Source organism: Sciurus vulgaris (assembly GCF_902686455.1).
Source record: "Sciurus vulgaris genome assembly, chromosome: 9".
Lineage (NCBI taxonomy): Eukaryota > Metazoa > Chordata > Mammalia > Rodentia > Sciuridae > Sciurus > Sciurus vulgaris.
Window position 1 is genome coordinate 47,530,579 of NC_136469.1, and position 23,535 is coordinate 47,554,113.

The following is a 23,535-nucleotide window of genomic DNA, read 5'->3' on the forward strand; positions in this document are numbered from 1 at the left end:
GTTCTCTTTAAACAACAGTCAAGATGGTGAATGCCCCGGGGTGATAGACAGAGTGTGCAATGGGAATGGGGGCAAATCTGATGGCCCGGTTCAAGTTCACCTGACAAAGCTGGAGCAGTCTGCAAGCAGCATTTGAGAAAGGATTATTCACAGTAGCATTATATTTTTGAATGCATTTTCTCCTTGTGCAGCTGCAAAGCTCCCTCACACTGAAGGTTTATGCACCATAATAAAGAGATTTACTTTTTCCTCTCACTCTCTCTTCTTACACTTTACACCTTGTTTCTACTGAACTGTTGAGACAGAGGACATCTGTATATCCAAACTGCATAGAACAAACATCATCTTCAAAACAATAGCATTGCTAAAAGACAGTAACAAAAGCTTGGCATTTCTGATCTCTGAAGGGACACAGATTAAAGCTCCTTCACTTGAATTCAACGTCTGAAACTTAGCATTTTAAATGTTGTCATTTCACAACTCTACACACTCCACAAAGTGAAAGATGAAAATACAAATGGATTATTTCATTCAAATTAGAAAAATGATAATGTAGTTTTCCTAACAATTCCCTGAAAAATTCTCAATATTCATTTTGCTGTGAGAAATATCTATTAAAGAATGGAGGGAGAAAATTAAAAAGTTTAAACATAAGGAAGAAAATAAATTTCTTTATAAGGCAGGGTGGGACTGAGGCCATTCTATTCTTTTTTTTTCCTTCTAACTCTCCATCCTTCTGTTCATCTACAGATCTACCCATATCCCACCTGGCTGCAGATGGTTTTCTGAAGCCTGGGGAGCTCAGGCATTCTTTCCTTCTTGCCTCTCACCTTATGGAGCAAGAATTAGGGAGTTAATAAGTACTTACTGAACATCTAAAATGCATAGAACTATCCCTGGTGTCTCCCTTATTCATTTAATCATTCATTCACTTGAACAAAAATATACTATGCTTTGACGGACATGAAGAACCACAAGGCCCAGTTCAGGCTGGTGAGATAGACAGAGTCATCTCCAAGAGGCCTGCAAAACCCCCCACCTGCTGCCCCTCATGTCCTTTTGTTCTCCTCTCACACTGGACCAAGGGTGGGCTGTGTGAACAACAGGATATAAAAGTGGTGGCATGTTGCTTGAGAGGCTAGGTCATCAAAGACACTGTGGCCTCTGTCTCTCTCCCTTGGATTTCTCACTCTGGTTGGAGACAGCTGTCATGTAGTTCTCTGGACAGGCCACGTGATAAGAAACCGAGGCCTTTGATCCACAGCCACACAAGAGAGCATAGAAGCAGATCCCCCAGGCCCAGCCAACCCTTCAGATGACTAAAACCCTGGCTGACATTCTGACAGCAACCATAATAGAAATTCTGAGTTAGAAATACCCAGCTAAGTGATTGAAACAGGAGACCACCATGCTAAGTGAAGTAAGTCAGACCCAGAAAGTCAAAGGTTGAATGTTTTCTCTAATATGTGGAAGCTAGTCCCCTGTGCCATGAAATGAATCTGACCTAACTTTCCTATGTACATATATGGATATACCACAGTGAATCTCACCATATGTACATCTGCAAGACTCTAATTAAAAAAAAAAAAAAAAAAAACCCTATAAGTAAATAGCAGAAAGATCAGTAGAGGGAAGAGAACATAGGGAGTGAGGGAGGGAGGGAAAGGGAACATACTAGGGATTGAATTAGAGCAAATTAGAATTCATGCTTTTATAATTATGGCAGAATGAATCCTAATATTATGTATAACTAAAAAGAACCCCCTCCCCCATAAAGGAATTTAAAAAAAGAAGAAATGCCCAACTAAATCACCTTCCAAGAATTTTGGATCTGCAGAAACTACAAGACGATTAACAAGTATGTAGTCAACTTTTTGTTGCTATGTCCACAATACCTGACAGGGATTATTTAAAGGGGGAAAGGTTTATTTGGGCTCATGGTTTCAGAGGGCTCATGGTTTTCAGTCTTTGGTTGGTTGGTTCCATTGCTGTGAGCCTGATGCTAGGCAGAGAATCACAGCACAGTGATGTGGTGGAGAAGAGCAGATCAACTCATGGCAGCCAGAAAGAAGAGAGAGAGGAGGGGGCCAGGGACAAGATATAGTTCCCAAGGGCATGCCTCCAGTGACCCATTTCCTTCAATCAAGTTCCACCTGTTTGCAGTTTCCACTATATTCCTGTAGTCGATTCAAATTACTAATCCATTAAGTAGATTAATCCACTGATAAGGTTAAAATCCCCATAATCCAATTTTTTTCCTAAAAGCTCCACCTCTAGATATAGCTCTATTAAGGACTAAGCCTTTAACACATGAGCCTTTGGTGGACATTCCAAATTTAAACTATGAGAGTGATTTTTTTTTTTTTTTTTTTTTGTATTGGAGATTGACCCAGAGCGCTGTGTCACATCCCTAGCCCTTTTTGTTTTTTAATTTTGACACAGGGTCTCACTAAATCACTTAAAGAGGGGGTTAGGGCAGGAAAAAAGAGAGTAAAGGTTATCAGGAAATATATCTCGAAGGAAGTGTTGACTCAGTAGAGTTTTCAAGCACGAAAAAACAGAAGTTGCAACTGTTCCGTAGGTACCAAATAAGTAAATAAATAAAAAGAAAAAAAAAAGTTTGTTGACTTCTGTTCTTTAGCATCTGAAACATCACTCTGTCAGTTAATGGCCTCTACCTGCTGCCAGCAATCTCCTTTCACTGTCTTCCGAGTCTTGTTAGAAAAATAACTTTTCTATAGAATTTTACATTGTTGACCCCTTCTCCTTACATTCTTTCCTGACAAATTTGTTTGATACTAATCTTGATTTTCATCATCTTTATTCATTCTTCAGAGTTACTTGCTATTTTTTTCTATTACCTTATATTTAAGAAAAAAATTAATGAAAATTTAGAAATACGTATAGATGTAAAAAGACATGTATAATGAATTCTCAAGTGTGCACTTTCTTGGTTGTTTTAGTCAGCTTCTTCACCTCTATGACTAAAAGATCCAACCAGAACAATTCTGGAGGAGGAAAAGTTTATTTGGGGGCTCACCATTTCAGAGTCTCAGTCCATAGACAGACGACTCCATTCCTTGGGGCTCAGGGTGAGCCTGAGAATCATGGAAGAAGAGTGTGGCAGAGGGAAGCAGAGAGAGGTCTCTATTTGCCAGATACAAATACATACCCCAAAGTCACACTCTCAATGCCCTACCTCCTCCAGCCACACACCACCTGCCTTCAATTACCATTCAGTAATCCCACCAGGTGATTCATTCACTGATTGGGTTGAGAATCTCACAACCCAATCATTTCTCCTCTGAACCTTCTTCATTGTCTCACATATGAACTTTGAGGGGACCCCTCACATCCAAACCATAACGCTGGTTCAACATCATCATAAAAAGAACACAAGATTCTTTGAATTCTTTCCCTACTTTTTGTTTTCCTTTGGCATGAGTATTTTCTTTTATTTTGTTTTTGGAGTACTAAACCCAGGACTTTGTGTACCAGGCAAGGGCTGGTACACATTGAAATACATCCTAGCTCTGGTTTGAGTATTTTAAAGATATTGTTTTACTAATTTTATCTAATACCAAGCCCATATTAAAAATCTATAATTTCCCCCCCCAATGTTAATTTATCACTGACTCTTTGTACCACATTTAGTGATCAGACTGATGATATACACAATGGAGTATTATTTAGCCATAAAGAAGAATGAAATACTGTCATTTGCAGCAAAATGGATGGAACTAGAGGACATTATGTTAATGGCAAAAGCAGACACAGGAAGACAAGTACCATATATTCTCTCTCCTATGTGGAAGCTGAAAGAATGTCAATCTGAAAATAGACTGGTGATTACCAGAGATTAGGAAGGGTGTGTGTGTGTGTGTGTGTGTGTGTGTGTGTGTATGTGTGTGAGACAATGGAAAAAGGGTGGGTGGATTTGATCTGAGCATAATATATGCAGGTGTGGAATGATCACACCAAACCCCATTAAGACACACAAACATGTTCTAATAAAATAGAATAAATATAAGAATAGTGTTCAGAGATATTTTCCTTCTTTGAAAAAAAAAAAAAGATTGACTGAGATGTAAGCAGTGTTAGCTTGACACCTCCATTACAAAGTTCCCCTTCAACCTTTCTCCCAATAGTTTTAGCAGTTATTTAAGTGTTTTTCCCAGATCAATTATTTCATTAAAGTGATTTTCTACTTTTATCATTCCTTCTATCATGTTTATTAGTTGGAATTCCTCTATAATGTTGAATAGAGTTGGGATAGTGGGAAAATTATGTTCCCCTTCTCAAATAAAAAGCTTTAATTGCTTCACTATAATTTATATAATATTGCTATTTTTATTTTAAGGCTTTAAAAAAACCTTTATCAGATCCAAAAAGTTTTCCTTTATGCCTAGTTTTCTGTTATCTTTTTTAAACTATGAGTTGATCTTGAATTTTACTAAATAACTTCTCTGCATCTGCTGGGATTATTATTTCCTCCCTTTTTTTGTTAATAGGATAAATGAATATATTTATATATATGTATGTATATATTTATATATACATACTCATACATACACACAAATATAAAACTTTTTTGTGATTTTATGAAAATAGTATTTTTAAAAATTTTTATTGTAAACAAATGGGATACATATTCTGTTTGTACATGAAGTAGAGACATACCATTTGTGTAATCATATATTTATATAGGGTAATAGTTTTTAATTCATTCTGTCATTTTTTCCTTCCCCCCACCCCTCCCACCCCTCTTTTCCCTCTATATACTCCCTCCTTCTTCCAATCTTGCCCCCCTTCCACCACCCACTATGTGTCATTATCTGCTTATCAGCGAGATCATTCGCTCTTTGGTTTTTTGAGATTGGCTTATCTCACTTAGCATGATATTCTCCAATTTCATCCATTTGCCTGCAAATGCCATAATTTTATTATTCTTTATGGCTGAGTAATATTCCATTGTATATATATATATACACCACAGTTTCTTTGTCCATTCATCAACTGAAGGTCATCTAGGTTGGTTCCACAATCTGGCTATTGTGAATTGAGCAGCTATGAAAATTGATGTGGCTGCATCTCCATAGTATGCTGATTTTAAGTCCTTTGGGTATAGGCCAAGGAGTGGGATAGCTGGGTCAAATGGTGGATCCATTCCAAGTTTTCTAAGGAATCTCCACACTGCTTTCCAGAATGGCTGCACTAATTTGCAACCCCACCAGCAATGTATGAGTGTACCTTTTTCCCCACATCCTCGCCAACACCTACTGTTGCTTGTATTCTTGATAATCGCCATTCTAATTGGGGTGAGATGGAATCTTAGGGTAGTTTTGATTCGCATTTCTCTTATTACTAGAGACGTTGAACATTTTTTCATATATCTGTTGGTTGCTTGTAGATCTTCTTTTGTGAAGTGTCTGTTCATTTCCTTAGCCCATTTTTTGATTGGGTTATTTGTATTCTTGGTGTAGTTTTTTGAGTTCTTTATATGTTCTGGAAATTAGTGCTCTATCTGAAGTATGAGTGGCAAAGATATTCTCCCACTCTGTAGGCTCTCTCTTCACATTACTGATAGTTTTCTTTGCTGAGAGAATGCTATTTAGTTTGAATCTATCCCAGTTGTTGATTCTTGCTTTTATTTCTTGTGCTATGGGAGTCCTGTTAAGGAAGTCTGATCCTAAGCCAACATGTTGGAGATTTGGACCTACTTTTTCTTCTATAAGATGCAGGGTCTCTGGTCAGATTCCGAGGTCCTTGATCCATTTTGAGTTGAGTTTTGTGCAGGGTGAGAGATAGGGGTTTAGTTTCATTCTGTTGCATATGGATTTCCAGTTTTCCTAGCACCGTTTGTTGAAAAGGCCATCTTTTCTCCATTGCATATTTTTGTCCCCTTTGTCTAGTATGAGAAAATTGTATTTATTTGGGTTTGCGTCCATGTCCTCTATTCTGTACCATTGATCTACCTATTTTGGTACCAATACCATGCCGTTTTTGTTACTATTGCTTTGTAGTAGAGTTGAAGTTCTGATATTGCAATATCCCCTGCTTCACTCTTCCTGCTAAGGATTGCTTTAGCTATTCTGGATTTCTTATTCTTCCAGATGAATTTCATGATTGCTTGCTCTATTTCTGTAAGATACGTTATTGGGATGTTAATTGGAATTGCATTGAATCTGTATAGTACTTTTGGTAGTATGGCCATTTTGACAATATTAATTCTACCTGTCCAAGAACATGGGAGATCTTTCCATCTTCTAGGGTTTTTTAAAATTTCTTTCTTTAGTATTCTTTAGTTCTCTTTGTAGAGGTCTTTCACCTCTTTTGTGAGATTGATTCCCAAGTATTTTATTTTTTTCGAGGCTATTGAGAATGGGGTAGTTTTCCTAATTTCTCTTTCCGAAGATTCATCACTTATGTATAAAAATGCATTAGATTTATGAGCATTGATCTTATATCCTGTTACTTTGCTGAATTCACTTATGAGTTCTAAAAGTTTTCTGGTGGAATTTTCCAGTTCTTCTAAATATATAATCATGTCATCTGCAAATAGGGATAGTTTGAGTTCTTCTTTTCCTATTCATATTCCTTTAATTTCTTTGGTCTGTCTAATTGCTCTGGCTAGAGTTTCAAGGATGATGTTGAATAGAAGTGGTGAAAGAGGGCATCCCTGCCTTGTTCCAGTTTTTAGGGGGAATGCTTTCAGTTTTTCACCATTTAGAATGATATTGACCAAGGGCTTAGGGTAGATGGCTTTTACAATGTTAAGGAATGTTCCCACTATCCCTATTTTTTCTAGTGTTTTGAGCATGAAGGGATGCTGTATTTTATCAAAAGCTTGTTCTGCATCTAGCGAAATAATCATGTGATTCTTAACTTTTAGTCTGTTGATATGGTGAATGACATTTATTGATTTCTGGATGTTGAACCAACCTTGCATCCCTGGGATGAAACCCACTTGATTGTGGTGCACTATCTTTTTAATATATTTTTGTATGCAATTTGCTAAAATTTTGTTCAGAATTTTTGCGTTGATGTTCATTAGGGATATTGGTCTGAAATTTTCTTTCCTCGATGTGTCTTTGTCTGGTTTGGTATCAGGGTAATATTGGCTTCATAGAATGAGTTTGGGAGGATTCCCTCCTCTTCTATTTCATGGAATACTTTGAGAAGTATTGGAATGAGCTCTTCTTTAAAGGTTTTGTAGAACTCGGCTGAGAACCCCTCTAGTCCTGGACTTTTCTTTGTTGGTAGGCTTTTGATGACTTCTTCTATTTCATTACTTGAAATTAATCTATTTAAATTGTGTATGTCCTCCTGATTCAGTTTAGGTAATTCATATGTCTCTAGAAACCTGTTGATGTCTTTGATATTTTCTATTTTGTCAGAGTATAGATTTTCAAAATAACTTCTAATTGTGTTTTGTATTTCATTCATGTCTGTCGTGATATTTCCTTATTAATTCCAAATTTCAGTAATTTGAGTTTTCCCTCTGCTTCTCTTTGTTAGTGTGGCTAAGGGTTTATCAATTTTGTTTATTTTTTCAAAGAACCAACTATTTATTTTGTCATATTTTGATTGTTTCTTTTGTTCCAATTTCATTGATTTCAGCTCTGAGTTTAACTATTTCCTGTCTTCTGCTAGTTTTGGTGTTGCTCTCTTCTTCTTTTTCTAGGACTTTGAGCTCTAGTGTTAGGTTGTTTATTTGTTGATTTTTTCTTCTTTTATTGAATGCGCTCCATGAAATAAATTTTCCGCTAAGTACTGCTTCCATAGTGTCCCAGAGATTTCGATATGATGTATCTTTGTTCTCGTTTACCTCTAAGAATTTTTTTTTATTTCCCTCCTGATATTTTCTGTTATCCATTCATCATACAATAGTGTATCATTCAATCTCCAGGTGTTGGAGTAGTTTCTATTTTTTATTCTGTCATTTATTTCCAATTTCAATGCATTCATTATGATCTGATAGAATACAAGGTAGTATCTCTTTCTTCTTGTGTTTGCTAACAGTGGCTTTGTGGCATAATACATGGTCTATGTTAGAGAAGGATCCATGTGCTGCTGAGAAGAAAGTGTATTCACTCTTTGTTGGATGGTATATTATATATATGTCCATTAGGTCTAAATTATTGATTGTGTTATTGAGATCTATGGTTTCTTTGTTCCATTTTTGTTTGGAAGATCTGTCCAGTGGTGAGAGAGGTGTGTTAAAATCACCTAGTATTATTGTGTTGTGGTCTATTTGATTTCTGGAATTGAGAAGGATTTGTTTGAAATACATGGATGACCCAATGTTTGGGGCATAGGTATTTATGATTGTTATGTCTTGCTGATTTATGCTTCCCTTAAGCAGTATGAAATGTCTTTCTTTATCTCTTCTAACTTTCCATGTGCATGGTATATTTTTTCCCATCATTTCACCTTATTCTGTGGGTATCTCTTTCTATGAGATGAGTCTCTTGCAGGCAGCATTTTGTTGGATCTTTCTTTTTAATCCAATCTACCAGTCTATGTCTTTTGATTGATGAGTTCAGGCCATTAACATTCAGGATTATTATTGAGATATGATTTGTATTCCTGGTCATTTGCCTCTTTTTTTTTTTTTTTTTTTTTTTGATACAACTTGTTTTCTCCTCTATTTGGCTATTCCTTTAGGATAATTCCCCCCTTTGCTGATTTGCATCATTGTTTTTCATCTCTTCCTTATGGAATATTTTGCTGAGAATGTTCTGTAATGCTGGCTTTCTTTTTGTAAATTCTTTTAGCTTTTGTTTATCATGGAAGGATTTTATTTCATCATCAAATTTGAAGGTAAGTTTTGCTGGGTATAAGATTCTTGGTTGGCATTGTTTTCTTTCAGGGCTTGGTAAATGTTGTTCCAGGTCCTTCTAGCTTTTAGGGTCTGGACTGAAAAATCTGCTGATATCCGTATTGGTTTCCCCCTGAATGTAATTTGATTTTTTTCTCTCGCAGCCTTTAAAATTCTGTCTTTATTTTGTGTGTTAGGTATTTTCATTATAATGTGCCTTGGTGTGGGTCTGTTGTAATTTTGTATATTTGGAGTCCTATAAGCCTCTTGTACTTGATTTTCCATTTCATTCTTCAGATTTGGGAATTTTTCTGATATTATTTCATTGAATAGATTGTTCATTCCTTTGGTTTGTTTCTCTGTGTCTTCCTCAATCCCAATAATTCTTAAATTTGGCCTTTTCATGATATCGCATAATTCTTGTAGATTCTGTTCATGATTTCTTACCATCTTCTCTGTTTGTTGAACTTCATTTTCAAGATTAAATATTTTGTCTTCAATGTCTGAGGTTCTGTCTTCTAGATGTTCTATCCTATTGGTTATGCTTTCTATGGAGTTTTTAATTTGGCTTATTGTTTCCTTCATTTCAAGTATTTCTGTTTTTTTTTTCCCCAGTATCTCTAACTCTTTATTGAAATGATCTTTTGCTTCTTGTATTTGCTCTTTTAACTGTTGATTGGTGACATCACTCAATGCCTGCATTTGCTCTTTCATCTCATTGTTTGCTTCCCTGATCATTTTAATTATGTACATTCTGAAATCCCTTTCTGACATTTCTTCTGCTGTGCTGTCATTGGATTTTATTAATGTAGCATCTAGCTTTGTTTGGGACATTTTCTTCCCTTGTTTTCTCATATTGGTCAAGTATCAGTGGAACGCTGAGATATTACAGATTTCCTCTATTGACTTATATTGTCCCTGTAGATTTCCAATGTATCAACTCCTAGCCTTCAGTATCCTGAAGTCTTGGAGGAACTTGATAATGCAGTGCTCCACAAGAAAGCTGTCCCTCTAGGGGTGGTGGCTTTCAGGTGGGGTATATTCCCTGCTGGTGGGCAGAGGCATGTCCACTTGTTGACTGATGGTCAGCCAAAGGGGGACTAGACCGTGGGCTGAGACTTGGCTGGTTTGGGCATGTGTCTCTGGTTCTATTGCCCTGTTGGTAAAGCCTCACCCAGCGGAGAAGACTCACTTGGTGGGGATGTCTTGCTGGTCAGCTCCCCTCCTAGACGTTCCTCTTGACCCAGAACTACCGCCTGGGCTGGGCAGCCCTCTTCTGCAACGTTCCCAAGGGCCCAGACTTACCTCTTGGGCCAGGGAGCCTCACCCTGTGCTGAAGCATTCACTGGGCGGCCCCTCCTTCAAAAAGCTCCCCACGGTCCTGGGACCTTTGCTCTGTGCCCAAGCATCTTGCTGGGCAGCCCTCCTCTACAATGCTCTCAGTTGTCGAGTTCACTGCTCCAGCAGGGGGGTGTCATTGGGCATCTCTACTTTACAAAGTTCCCTGCATTCCAGGAGTACCGCCCCGTCCAGGGTGCCTCTCCAATGGGAGAGTCTCACCCAGCGGCTCTGAGTTGGTTCCGAGTCTCTCAATACCTCCTCTTCTTGAATCCTGAATCCTGGGTTGGTGCTAATTCTAGGCTGCCAATGCTAAGAAAGATGAATACAGTGGCTCCTTTATCCTGATCCCACCAGAGAGCTGACATGACAGGCACCTCCCAGGGACAACAGGTTGCCAACACTGGTGCACCAGGTATCAGACTTAGGAGCCTGAAGAGTCCAAAAGTTCACTTCTCGAAATAAAAAATAAAAAGGGTTTGAGATGTAGATCAGTAGTGGTAAAGCACCTTGGATTCAAATGCCAGTATCAAAAAAAGAAAGAAAAAAAAAACCAAGCATGAAAGCAACTTTCATGCTGCACGGAGATGACCAGGTGATCTGTGTACTTAGCCAATATTCAAGGACTCTATAAAACGTTTTAAAAATAAACTTGTGTTAGTTTTGGTGTCCCAAGAAGTATGTGCCAGGAAAGATTAGACTTTCCTGATTTGTTGGGGGAAATGATCACAAAGAATCAAGAGCATAGAGTTGGCAGAAAGACTGGAGCACAGCTCAATACTTATGAAAAGAGAGGACAAAGAAAGGAGGGCAGGGCAAGGGAAATCTTGTACCACAGCAGTAATAAGAAAGTTTTATTAATCAACAGGAAGGTTCTGTGCCACAGTCACCTGTTAGACTAATTCTGAGACTAAGATCCTTGCTGTGCGTGGTTGTGGGCTGAGAACACGAGGGGAAAACATAGCTTCCCCAGGAACATGGTGGATCCCATGGTGAAGCTGGGAGTGCCAGTCACTGTGCTTCCAGTAGTAGATCAGATCTGCCTTGTTCCAACTGCAATTGTGAAGAGAGGCAGCAACCCCAAACTAAGAAGATAAGTACCCAGCCCCTCCATTTATGGAAGCAGAGTCCCACCATAAGATAAGGTATCCAGACTTCCTGAGATAGTAGTAAAAAAAAAAAAGGCTGAGGGAAATTTAGACTGAATAGTGGAGGAGGGAGAGAGTGAGAAACAGCCGAGGTCCCACAGAGTAAGTGCAATGGAATCGCTTTATCCTACTAGTGTCCCTTCTGTATATTTCTTTCAGTGAGACCACAGAAGATCTGCAGCCTAGACCTAAGTAAAGACGCAGATCTGTGTAGGGCAAGATCTGTGTGGTGGCCATGAAAATCTACCATTCTTCTGTCATACCTTCACAGATATAAATACAAGAGAAGAAGACATGGGAGAATTTAAAGGAAAGAAGCTCAGAGTGTAAGAAAGGTCTAAGTATCACATTTAGCCAAGAAGTCATGAAAGAAAAGGTTGATAAATTCAACTATGAACAAAAATTTGCATAGATAAATGTTTCATGCAAAGTCAAATGTCAGAAGACAAACAGAAAATATTGGAATTCATATCACAAGGCTCTGCATATTTTTATAAAGCAAGCCTAAATCAATAGAAAAAACACCAATAGTATCAATCTGAACAGATAGTGACAGCAAGCTCCAAAATCTCAATGGTTTAAACACCATAGTTATTTCTCAGCAGTACTTTGTATCCCTGCAGATTAGTTGGGCTTTTTCCCACATTGCCATCACTGTGAGTCCTGTGCTCATAGGCAGCTACCTTCTGACACATACTTGGTAAATGGGCAGAGGAAAGAGACCCTGCAGGATATTGTACTGGCAATTAAATCCAGGCCTGAAAGTGATACTCATCAGTTCCTTTCACAAACCACTGGCCACGACCAGCTTCAAGGACCAGGGCTGTGCCATGTTCTGGTGCCTGGAAGGAGAGGAGAAATTGATGTTGGTGAGCGCAGAGGTCTGTCTCTTTGCTGATCCACAGTCTATGACTTGTTTAGTTTCCCCATTGAAGGTCTAGTCAAAGAAAGACGGTGGCATATTTCATTACATTTCACATGCTGGTCATTAAAGAAGTAAAAAATTCCTCTCTTTCCAAAATTGGTAGTGACATTTTTCCGATCAACAGAGTGAATCTGGGGATCTGTAAGGTAGATGAGTCCTTTTCCATTACCAGTCACCCAACCTAAAAGAGAAGTAGATGCATCTGAGTATTAAGTCCCCTACAAATGTCAATCAAGCATTTTAGGGGAAAGACATATACACACATAAATGCTTGAGGAGGTGCTTTTAAAACTTGGTTATCTTATGGTTTATATTTAGTAAGTTTTTGCTAAGAAATCTGGGCTGCATATTCCAATGATTGGTTTAAGAAGAATTGAATATTGCATAATTATTTTTGTTAAATTTGACACAAGATCACCAATTTTAAAGGTATTAGAGAGCAATATAAAACACTTAGAATAATTATGAAAATCACAATATTGCATATTCCTTTGATGACTTGAAAGTTTCTTTAGTGCCTTGGTCATTTATTCATGTAGTCATCTGTCCAGGCCACAGATATTCACTGGGTGCAGCACTGTTTTTAGGCACTGCTTTTATGGCAGAGAACGAGCTGACAGTCTTTGTATTTATTGAGCCAGCATTCTCATGAAGGAGGAGAGATCAATAAGCAACAAATAATTAAAACACCTAATACAATAGAGTAAGAAATCTTTTGGAGGGGGAATAGAAAGGGTCTTGGGGTGGTCATGTGGGCATTACTAAAATAATTACAATAAATCTCATTTATCATTTACACAAAGTGTAGAATATTCATTAGTAAGACCTCTGATGAGTGAAATATCAGACAGATGGAAACAAAATAAATATATTAATGCAGATTTTAAAAGGAGTCAGATTTAAGTACACATAGTTTTCTGTCCATAATGGTCCCAACTATGAATCTCCACCTTCCCCTCTTAGTAAGGGTAAAAAGCTGGAGAAAATAAAAACTGGAAAGAAGATTCTGACAAGTAGAAAAAAATCAATAAGAAATCAAGCAGATTGTGCAAATCTGCTTGAGTGAAGTAAAAAACACTGTTCTGGATTTTGCTTTGGAAGTAAGTCCACTAAATATGAGCCAGACCTCCTCATTGATTATGTGACCCTGTAGACACTTAAAGAAGTATCAGACATTATGTTCTTTCTAGAATCATTTGCTACACATAGTAAAATGAATTAATTCCAAATAATGGCCTATACACTGAATGATCTATTAAAAATGATTAAGGAAAACTTTCAAATACTTACATTCACATATAAGTAATAGATATTATGTTAACTTATAAATATTATAAGTAATATTTGGAATAAAACATTAGTCCCAGTTCCACATACCTTGTAAATCGACCACAACATCTTTATGATTAGAAAACTCATAAGAAAAATGGCCATAAGCCAAGCCATATTCTGTGGCTTTGTATTCTGTTTTCACCACTTTGGCATTATTTGATAATTTCACAAATTCTCCCAGAATGTAAGGTTCCACACTGATACATCCCTTTATTGTCCTGCCTTCTAAAATCTGAAAGATAGAAATGGAGGCAGTATATAGTAAGATGGTTAATAAGGCCATGGCTTCTAGAGGTGGATAGCTCTCAGTTTGGATTTTTTGACCCTTCTCTAGACTTCAATCTCCTCACCTCTAAAGTGTATAATATTAACAATAACCACCTTTTAGTTTTGTTAAAAGGAAAAAAAAAGCATGTTAAGTGCTCAGCATTGTATGTGGCATATAATAGAACCTAAAGTTATTATTGTTCATATAGTAAAGTGCTCACTTAAAAATTAGGCCATGAAGTGACCTACCCTTGGGGCTAGCTTGCCCTGGTTATAAGAACAGATCATGCTCTGTGATTCTGGGTTGGAATAACAATTCAGTCATCTCTGAGTGATGTGATCTACTCTGCAGAGTTGTTTTAAAGGTTAATGTTTGCAAAATGCCTGGTACAGCACGTGACATAAAGAAGGCGAAAACTGGATGATGGCTATTATTATTAATATCAATAAAAGATGGGTTAAAAATATCTCTGGCCAATGGGAAAAAAAAATCACTGTAAGTATGAATGCACTGAGGATCTAAGATATTTGGGGAAGCAGGATATTCTGGATTCAAAGAAGAGAAAACTCAGTAGGGACATTTGCCTTTACTAATTAATTAATGAATTAATTTTTGCAGTGCTGGGTATTGAGCACAGGACGTTGCCCATTCTAGGCAAGTGCTCTGCCTCTGAGCTACATCCCCAGCTTTCTTAAAATTTATTTTGAGACAGGGTCTTGCTAAGCTGTCCAGGTTGGTCTTGAACTTGTGATCTTCCTGCCTCAACATCCCGAATAGCTGGGGTTAAAGCTTGCACCATCACACTGGGCACCTTTATCTATTTCAAGGAATATTTAGTGAAAAGAGACTCATCTCAATGACTCCAGAAAGCAGATCCATGGGCAGAAAACAGAGGGAGGATAGACTTAGGCCCAACTAATAACTTCCTAACAATTATAATTATTTAAATTATATTAAAAAGGGTGATAATTATTTTTTAAATAAAGGTGCTTGTTTAAGCTACAGCTTAGTGTCAGTTGATTGCAGGAGGTGGGGACAAACAGATGTAAAATGGAATTTATGAGTAGTGTTGAGGGGATAGCTCATTAGACATGATCTCTAGCATCCTTTCTTTCTGTGAAAGTACAGAGACAATACAACAAGACAGCCTACTGAAAATGCTACCTCGACCATATGGGATCGGATGCCAGGATCAACAGATATTCAAATATGACTTGGAAGATCTAAATGATGTATTGATGGGGATGGAGGGTCATATTTCTTACATATCTGCTAAGAAGATAAAGTTGATGAAGCAGATGAAGGATCCTAGAATCTGAATTTATTGAATTTTTACCAGAACAATGATTGAGGTAGATAGGTTGGCAATAGAAACAGAACTTAATGATTATTGTTGTTGTTTTTTGTGTTACCGGAGATTGAACCCAGGGCTTACACACATGCTAGGCAAATGCTCTGCCACTGATATATATATGCTGTGCCTATAATATATACTTATAGGTCTGCTTAACAAAACTCTTGCTCTTAAAAACCTTACCAGTAATATTGTGGAGGGTATGTAGAATATCTGTGTTGGGATCTTTTGTTCATAGAGTCTCTTGTTAAACTCTGTCACGTAGTACTGTGCAGTCATCTGCCGCTCCACATCAATGAAATGGTGCCAGAGTCCCTTTTGCTCTTTATATTCTTTCCCTACATATCTATAAATAGAGAAAATTCACATAATGTAGTAAAGTGATACTTTTTCTGTAGAATAAAATTAAGAAGATTAAAAGGAGATATCAAAAATGCTTGCAAGATATTATTTTCTCTGCCTTATCTGGTCAACATTAATTAATTGGCTTACTTTGTGATTTAAATGCTTTTGTCAGAACCACCTGAGCAATGTTAGCTGACCCCAGAATAATACCAAGTATCAAGGGAAGTGTCTACTTAATGGGGCACTTCTTCTGACCTCTTTCATAAGCCAAGGGGTTCAACATGGTGTGCTGGGAAGTGCCTGGACTCCGGAGCCAGATCTTTCCCAAGCTGCAGTGTGGCCTTATACACACCAATTATTCAATCCAAAGCCTTCCTCTGTCCCTTCCTTGTATGAGAATTTCATCCCTACGAACACTTACTTGTTATCAACACCTATTACATGCACAACAATGTGCTAGTCCTAAGTGCTTTGAAAATGTGAGACATGGTTTGTAGATTTCAAGGGCTTATCTTACAGTCAAAGAAAAAAAGACACAATTCAGTAAATGATTAAGCAACACAGTCAGCACTACATTCTACTGTGGCTTATATATGATATCAGCTGATATGAAGTTATGAGTAATTTCACATATGCCTGCAATGACCTCAAAAAATCAAAGGAAACTGTCTGAATCATAGACCTCAATGAGAGTCAACTCTCTCCAGACATTTCTGAATCCAATATGTAATGGAATCATGGAGGCAACAGTTTGGGCCATTCAAATTCCAGGGAATCAGAAAGGAAATTTGACAGGAGGCTGCAGAGGAGCAGCCTACATGATCTAAGAGAGCAGCCCATAGAGGAACAGTGGTCATAGCAGCAGTAGCCCAGTACTTCAGGCAGTTCTGTTCTAGACAGAACTCAAGATGGGCAGAATTTAGGACAAATTCAGAATTTTGCTTTGTGACTGAAGCCAGAGGTATGTACAAAAGGAGTAAAGCCTATGGATGCCAGTACGGAAGCATTTCCTGAATATCCTGCCAGAAGACCTCCAACTCTAGGTGTGGGATCATCAGTCTGGGAGCAAAAACCATTCCTTCCTCCCATTTGGACTCTACACCATTGTATTGGGATCGTTTTTCTTTGGTGAGAATTTGTTAGTGGTAGACTCTTACAGTTATTTTTCTTTTAATTTGCAAATGTCTTTATTTTGTCTTCCATGAAAGATGATTTCAAGTATATGACTTCCATAGTTTATGACTTCTGTTGTTGCTGCTGAGAAATCAGATGTGTGTCTGACATTTCTTTGTATGTAATCTGTCCCCCCGCCCCCAGTACATACTGCCTTTAAGAGCCTTTTTTTGTCCTTGGTATTCTGAAGTTGGACTATTATGCAGGAGTAGATTTATGATTGCCTGCCTTCCAGTTTCTTCCTTGTTTCCATTTCCATACTCCTTTGGGATTTATTGTGATTCTTGTATTTGAAGATTAGTATCTTTTACAATTCTGGAAAATTACCAGAAAATTTCTAATCAAACATTGCTTCTGTTCTATTTGCTCTGTTATCTCCTTCTGGATCAGATGTATATTAAACCTTCTTATTCCATTCTCCATGTCTCTTAGTCTCAATTTATTTCTCATCTTAGATCCTCCTAGGATATATCCCAGTATATTAGTTTCCTAGGAATGAGGCAACAAAGTACACAAACTAAGTGGCTTAAACAACAGAAATTGATTTTTCTCACAGTTCTAGAGCCTAGGAGTCCAAAGTCAAAGTGCCAGTAGGATCATGATCCCTCTGAAGGCAATAAGGAAAGATCCGTTCCAGGCCTCTCTCCTAGTTTCTGGAAGTTCCTTGCCTTGTGGCAGCCTAACTATAATTTTCACATGGCATTCTCTGTGTGTGTCCCTGTCTTCAGATTTCTTCCTTTTGTAAAGATATCAGTTAACACTGGGCTCACCCTCCATTAGTATGGCCTCATCTTAACTGGCTCTGAAATGACTCAATTTTCAGTCTGAATACTGGGAACCTCAACATTTGAATCTTGGGGGGCTGGGGGAGACACAATTCAGCTCAAAATGCCTTAATATACCACTTACACATGTGACTTACGACGTTTTAAAAATATCTTTGTGCCTCAGTTACCTCATCTATAAAATGGGGACAATAATAACATCTACCTCATCAGGATTTAGGAGGATTAACTGAATCAGTCATAAATCACTTCAAAAAGGCCCTGGCACCCAGAAAATGCATTTGCATGTTTATTGTCAACTTTTTAAGAATTTTCAACTTTTTATTGTTTAAAGAGGCTTCAGGACTGGGCACAGTGGTGCATACCTATAATCTAGCAGCTTGGGAGACTGAGGCAGGAGGATAGAGAGTTCAAAACCAGCCTCAGCAAAAACGAGGTGCTAAGCAACTCAGTGGCACTCTGTCTCTAAATAAAATACAAAATAGGGCTGGGGATGGGATTCAGTGGTCCAGTGCCTCCGAGTTCAATTCAATTCCCAGTACCAAAAAAAAAAAAAAAAAAAAAAAAGCTTCTGATTTCTCTCCCTCACTTTCCCTCTTCTCTTTCCCCTTTTATTTCTTACATTATTTGGATTTAGATAAATAAAGAACAAGATTAACTATAAAAGTTTTTGTTTATATACAAATGGTATCAAACTAGGTCTTAAACCCAATGAGGGCATCACTAATTTTTCAGGTGAGATTTTGTTTGAAGTTTTCATCAAAAACTAAGGCCAAATAGAAAATTTTATAGATGCTTTCCTCAGTGGAGTCGGGTGGTCTTTTTTGTTTGTTGTTTGTTTTGCTTTGTTTTTTAATGCTGTTGTTTTTTGTTTGTTTATTTTTTGTTTTCCAGTACTGGGGATTGAATCCAAGGGCACTTAACCACTGAGCCACGGTCACAGCCCTTTTTATTTTTTATTTTGAGATAAAATCTCACTAAGTTGTTTTGGGTCTTGCTAAGTTGCTGAGGCTGGCCTCGAACTTGTGATTCTCATCAGCTTGTGTGCGTTAGCCTCTGGAGTCACTGGGATTACAGGTGTGTGCCCCTGCATCCAGCAGGAGTGGGGCTTTAAAAAGATGATCTTTCCGAAAGTTGTTAGTGGTGGCACACGCCTATAATCCCAGTAGCTTGGGAAGCTGAGGCAGGAAGATTACAAGTTTGAGGTCAGCCTCAATAATTTAGTGAGGCCCTGTGCCAAAATAAAAAATAAAAAGGACTAGGGGTATAGCCCTATGGTGAAGTACCCTTGGGTTCAATCCCCAGAACTGAAAATGGAAAAATAAAAAATAAAAAAATATAATCATCCCATTGAGAATGTATCATCACTGAATCCCTGCTTTCCATGAGTGGTCTCTGAACTCACTATTCTTTGTGTACACCTTATGCCTCTAACTGTACCCCACACCACCCTGCCCCAGATTCTATGGAGAACATCTAAACAGTGCAGCGAACACTTAGATCCCTGGACATGCTTCATACCTGACCAGAGGATCTTCTTGCTTAATTTTTTTTTTTTCTGTAGGCTCACCCATTTATTTAAAAGTGTGGTTTTATAGTTTGACCTCTTTGTCAGCATTTTTAGTAAGGCTCTCTGGCCTTACCATATGAGTAGGAACTCCATATTTCTTATCTACACAAGGGGCTAAGGATGTTTCCCAATGAGTTTGAGATTATGATAGGACATCCAGCAAATGGCTGATATAATATGGGTCTTCAATACATGGTGGCTGTTGTTAACTAACTAATGTTGAAGAGGGCATAGGGTAGAAATCTGAAAACATATATTTTGGCCATTTTTTTCAGCTCTTTCAAAAATCTCATGAATGAGTACTTGACAGCATGGGAAGATGATCCCATTTTACTTTGTTGACATGGATATTTTTCAGTAATACCTTCCCAGAGTTTCTTCTTGATGGAGATGATGAACCCAGAAGGCATTTCTTTGCTTGCCTTTCTTCTGTACATTTAGGTAATCCCCCAAATACACAGCAGTTTCCTGGGCTGTCCACAGTTCAGATTTCTTGGAATATTTTAACAAAAGAGCATCTGGAAAAAAAGATAAGATGAAAGTAGGGCTTAGTTTCAAAAGAATGTTACAAAGCATGAATAAAGTTGTAGTGAAAAAGGTCCTACACCAGCCCATCTGAAATCTTCCATTTTTTTAAACATTTTTTTCAAATTTTTGCCTTTTTTTTTCAAATTATGTTTACTGTTAAAAAGTTAGTGAAGCGCACTAAAAGAGTAACACTTTACATTTTGCAGTAAAGAATTATGTAGGCATTCAGCTTGACCAGGCTGCAGGCACTTGTGGTTGGTAATTGTCAAGTCTGCTCCTGAGTAACCCTGGGAGGTTTTTCACGCATGGTTTCCCAGCACACTATAAATAAGTGAAACTGTCATTACAGTGCTGCATGGAGCTTTATGACAGGGCCTCAGCGTCCTCAGTCTCAGGAATTTTTGATATTTGCTTGAGAAAAACCAGGTTGGATGAAGTTTTCTTGTCCTGACCACTTTACAAACACACCTACTTCCAAATTGTGGGGATCCACTGGTTCTCCTGCTGCCCAGAACCATACTTTTGTAAGTAAGCCCCTGATAATTTGGATTCTGGGAAATCCTGGATCTGTCTGCCTCTTTCTTTGGTCTCATGGCACGTTGGGTCCAGTTCTCGTATGCTGGGATCAGGATATTCCAGAATGGATAGCTTTTGATTCACAAAATCTCTTGCTTGGGAAAGCAAAGGATTAAGATAAGATCAGAGTTTCCGTATGGAAAAGATGGAAAATATAGGGGATTTTTAAACAGCTAGAACCCAGAGAGCATCCTGGGATAAGAGATATATTTGCAACTTCTTCCAATCTGGGAATCCCACTTAAAAGAGCTTACTTTCTTTGTCAGAACAAACAGAAATAACTAAATCATTTTACCTGATAGGCTCCTAGAAACTCCAGAGATCCTAGATTACATATAAAGGGCATCCTAATTTTCTCTTGTTTTAAGTCAGGAAAGTTCAGGAATTAATTGAGAAATTGTAGCCACCACACAAAGATGCAAAATCAACCAAAAAAGAGATCAGAGTGAAAAGCCAGGGTTGTTTGTATTCCCAGCTACTTGGACACTGAAGAAGGAGGATGGTGAGTGTAAGCCAGCCTGGGCGACTTAGTAAGACCCTTCTGAAAAATAAGGCAAGACAAGAACAAAGACAGGAAGAAGAGTGCGAGGCAAGAAAGTGTCTTTTCTAGGGTAAAGACCAACGTGAACCCTAAGAAAGAAATGCAACATCTTGGTATTCAAGTTAAAATTCAGTAACAAATGAACAGAAGACATACAGGCAATTAATAAATCTATGAAAAAGTGTTCAACATCTCTAGTAATTAGAGAAATGCAAGTGAAAACAACTCTAAGATTTCATCTTACTCCAATTAGAATGGCGATTATCAAGAACACAGACAATAATAGATGTGGGCACAAATGTGGAGAAAAAGGCCCACTTCTACATTGCTGGTAGAGTTGCAAATTGGTATAGCCATTCTGGAAAGCAGTGTGGAGATTCCTCAGAAAACTTGGAATGGAACCACCTTTTGACCCAGTTATCCCACTCCTCCGTTTATACCCAAAGGACTTAAAATTCACATACTACAGTAACACAGTCACATCAATATTTATAGCAGCTCAATTCACAATAGCTAGATTGTGGAACCAACCTAGATGCCCTTCAACAGATGAATGGAAAAAGAAACTGTAGTATATATACACAATGGAATATTATTCAGCCATAAAGAATACTAACATTATAGCATTTTCAGTTAAATGGATGGAATTGGAGAATATCACGCTAATCCCAAAAAACAAAAGGCCAAATGATTTCCCTGATAAGTGGATGATGATATATAATGGAGGTGGGGAGATGGAGGGTGAGAGAAGAATGGAGGAACTTTAGATTATGTAGAGGGAAATGAGAGGGAGGAGGGGGCATGGGTATGAAAAATGGTGAACTGAGACAGACATCATTACCCTATATACATGTATGATTACACGAATGGTATGAATCTACATCATGCACAACCATAGAAATGAAAAGATGTACCCCATTTGTGTATAATGAATCAAAATGCAGTCTATAAAAATAAAAAAATTTTAAATAAAATTCAGTAACGAAGATCTCCTGTGTGTCTATGTTGTGATAGGGCAGAAAAGAATGGAAAACTTGGGAGAGAAGATATTTAAGATGAACCAACAGATCTGGCAGGGCATGCCTCTGGGCTAGTGGAGATGGTGTGCAGGGTTTGGGACCCAGTGAGAAGCTGGGATGGAAACAGAGGGTGACATGCTTGTCCACGCTGGTGGAGGGTGATCAATTGAGGGAAGAAGAAAGGAGGGCATGTACAACTTATGTTTTTGCAACTTTGGGTCTTCTTTCCTCCATGGTGATTTTTGCCCATAAATTGACACACAAAAATAATAAAAAAGTACAGACAGCAGAAGTTGAAAAATCTCATAAAGCAGGAACAAATCTCTTGAGACAGAAAGCACTAATCCTAAAAGATGATTAAATCAACTCAACCAAACTGAGGACTTACGTTAAGCAAGTAAGTTAAGTGAAGAGACCGGCCAGAACTTGAGAAGACAAATAACTGCCAAAAGATTAGTTATACAGTTTTTATTTTGAAAACACAGAAGAAACTTAAAAAAGCATTTTGCATGGGGATTATAAACAAATTGGAAGATGTTCCTGGCATTACTGACTAGGCATGTATGAATTAAGAACACAGTCTTAATTCCATTGTATATCCATATGATTTGCAAAAATTGGGCCTGATCATAGGAGGGGTTAGAGAAGATCTGTGGAACTCACACATTGTGCAAGTCACCACTCTTGTAGAAAACAGTTGCACCTCGTTGACATAAATGTTTGCAGACCTTGTGATCTAGCTTTCAACTCCTTGTCATGTTCAACAATGTCTTGTGCCTTGGTGTATGCAGGAATGTGCAAGAACATTCATAGTAACATTTTAATAGTTTGTAATTAGAAAAAGTGAAACACCTGTCTATGGAGAATGGATTCATAAATCAGGTATATTTACTCTAAGTGATATTCTGTAACGAAAGTGAATAATCTACAGCTATACCTTGCAGTAAGAATGAATCTCAAAATGTTAATGGAAAAAACAATTTTTATGACATTACTTGAAGTATGGTACTGATATCATTGAGCTCAAAGGTAAGCAAAACCAGAGTATATTGCCTGAGCAGGCATATAAAACTGTACTGTTAAAAAAGGTAACAGTGACAATCCAAAATTCAGCTCATATATTTCCACAGGAGGATCAATAAATGGGGACAGACAGAAACACAGGCAGGTTAAGGTCAAATGAATTGACCTTAACAACATTCTAGTATTTGGGTGGGAGGGCCTGGGTGTATGCTACATACAATTTTGCTTTATAACTGTCAGTTCTGTACATCTGAAATATGCTATATTGAATCCATGTATTAAGTATATTGTAAAATATAAAGGCAAAGTGAAATGAGGAAATAAAATAACAATAAGGCAATTACCTAACTTGAAGAAATGTGATTCTGAAATTGCAGCATCTCACAGTAGTAGGGAAAATCCTCATTCAAACGATTCTTTTGTATATTGGAACATCATTATACAGTACATTTCTCTTGTTTGAAAGAAGAAACTTCATGCTTTGGGATGTGATTAAGCCAGGGGGTTGTGAACTTGTAAATGAGGCTCCTTGACCCTCCTACCCTGTGAGGACATTGTGAATTCCCAAGCATCCAGAATTATGAGAAATAAAATTCTGTTGTTTATAAGCTCCTTTGTTTACGGATTTTGTTATAGCAGCCCAAACAGACTGAGAGAAAGGGCACCTAATTAATCTTTTGGCTGGCAAAAACATGCTTAGATAGACAGGTGTGAAAATCTGTGTCCATAAGAAAGATGAAAGATGATATTTAACTAAGTCAGACTCTTCTCCTTGATATATTTTTTTAG

At 37.7% G+C, this 23,535-nt stretch overlaps 1 protein-coding gene across 10 annotated transcripts in view; it reads right to left on the reverse strand.

The window, feature by feature from the left end:
* Window positions 1-10,538: 10,538 nt before the first annotated feature.
* The window catches only part of ALPK1 (alpha kinase 1), a 151,141-nt gene continuing 138,144 nt past the window's right edge, over window positions 10,539-23,535 (reverse strand). For 9 of the 10 annotated variants that reach the window (XM_079154631.1, XM_079154630.1, XM_079154629.1 and 6 more), the window contains 4 exons: window positions 19,424-19,577; window positions 15,370-15,532; window positions 13,610-13,796; window positions 10,539-12,413 (listed from right to left, as the gene is read on the reverse strand). In XM_079154631.1, the coding sequence (XP_079010757.1) occupies window positions 12,214-12,413; window positions 13,610-13,796; window positions 15,370-15,532; window positions 19,424-19,577 (704 nt within the window). In that variant the 3' untranslated portion in view covers window positions 10,539-12,213. Of the gene's footprint in view, window positions 12,414-13,609; window positions 13,797-15,369; window positions 15,533-19,423; window positions 19,578-23,535 lie in introns of those variants that run through there. The other variant, XM_079154626.1, reaches the window with a different exon arrangement.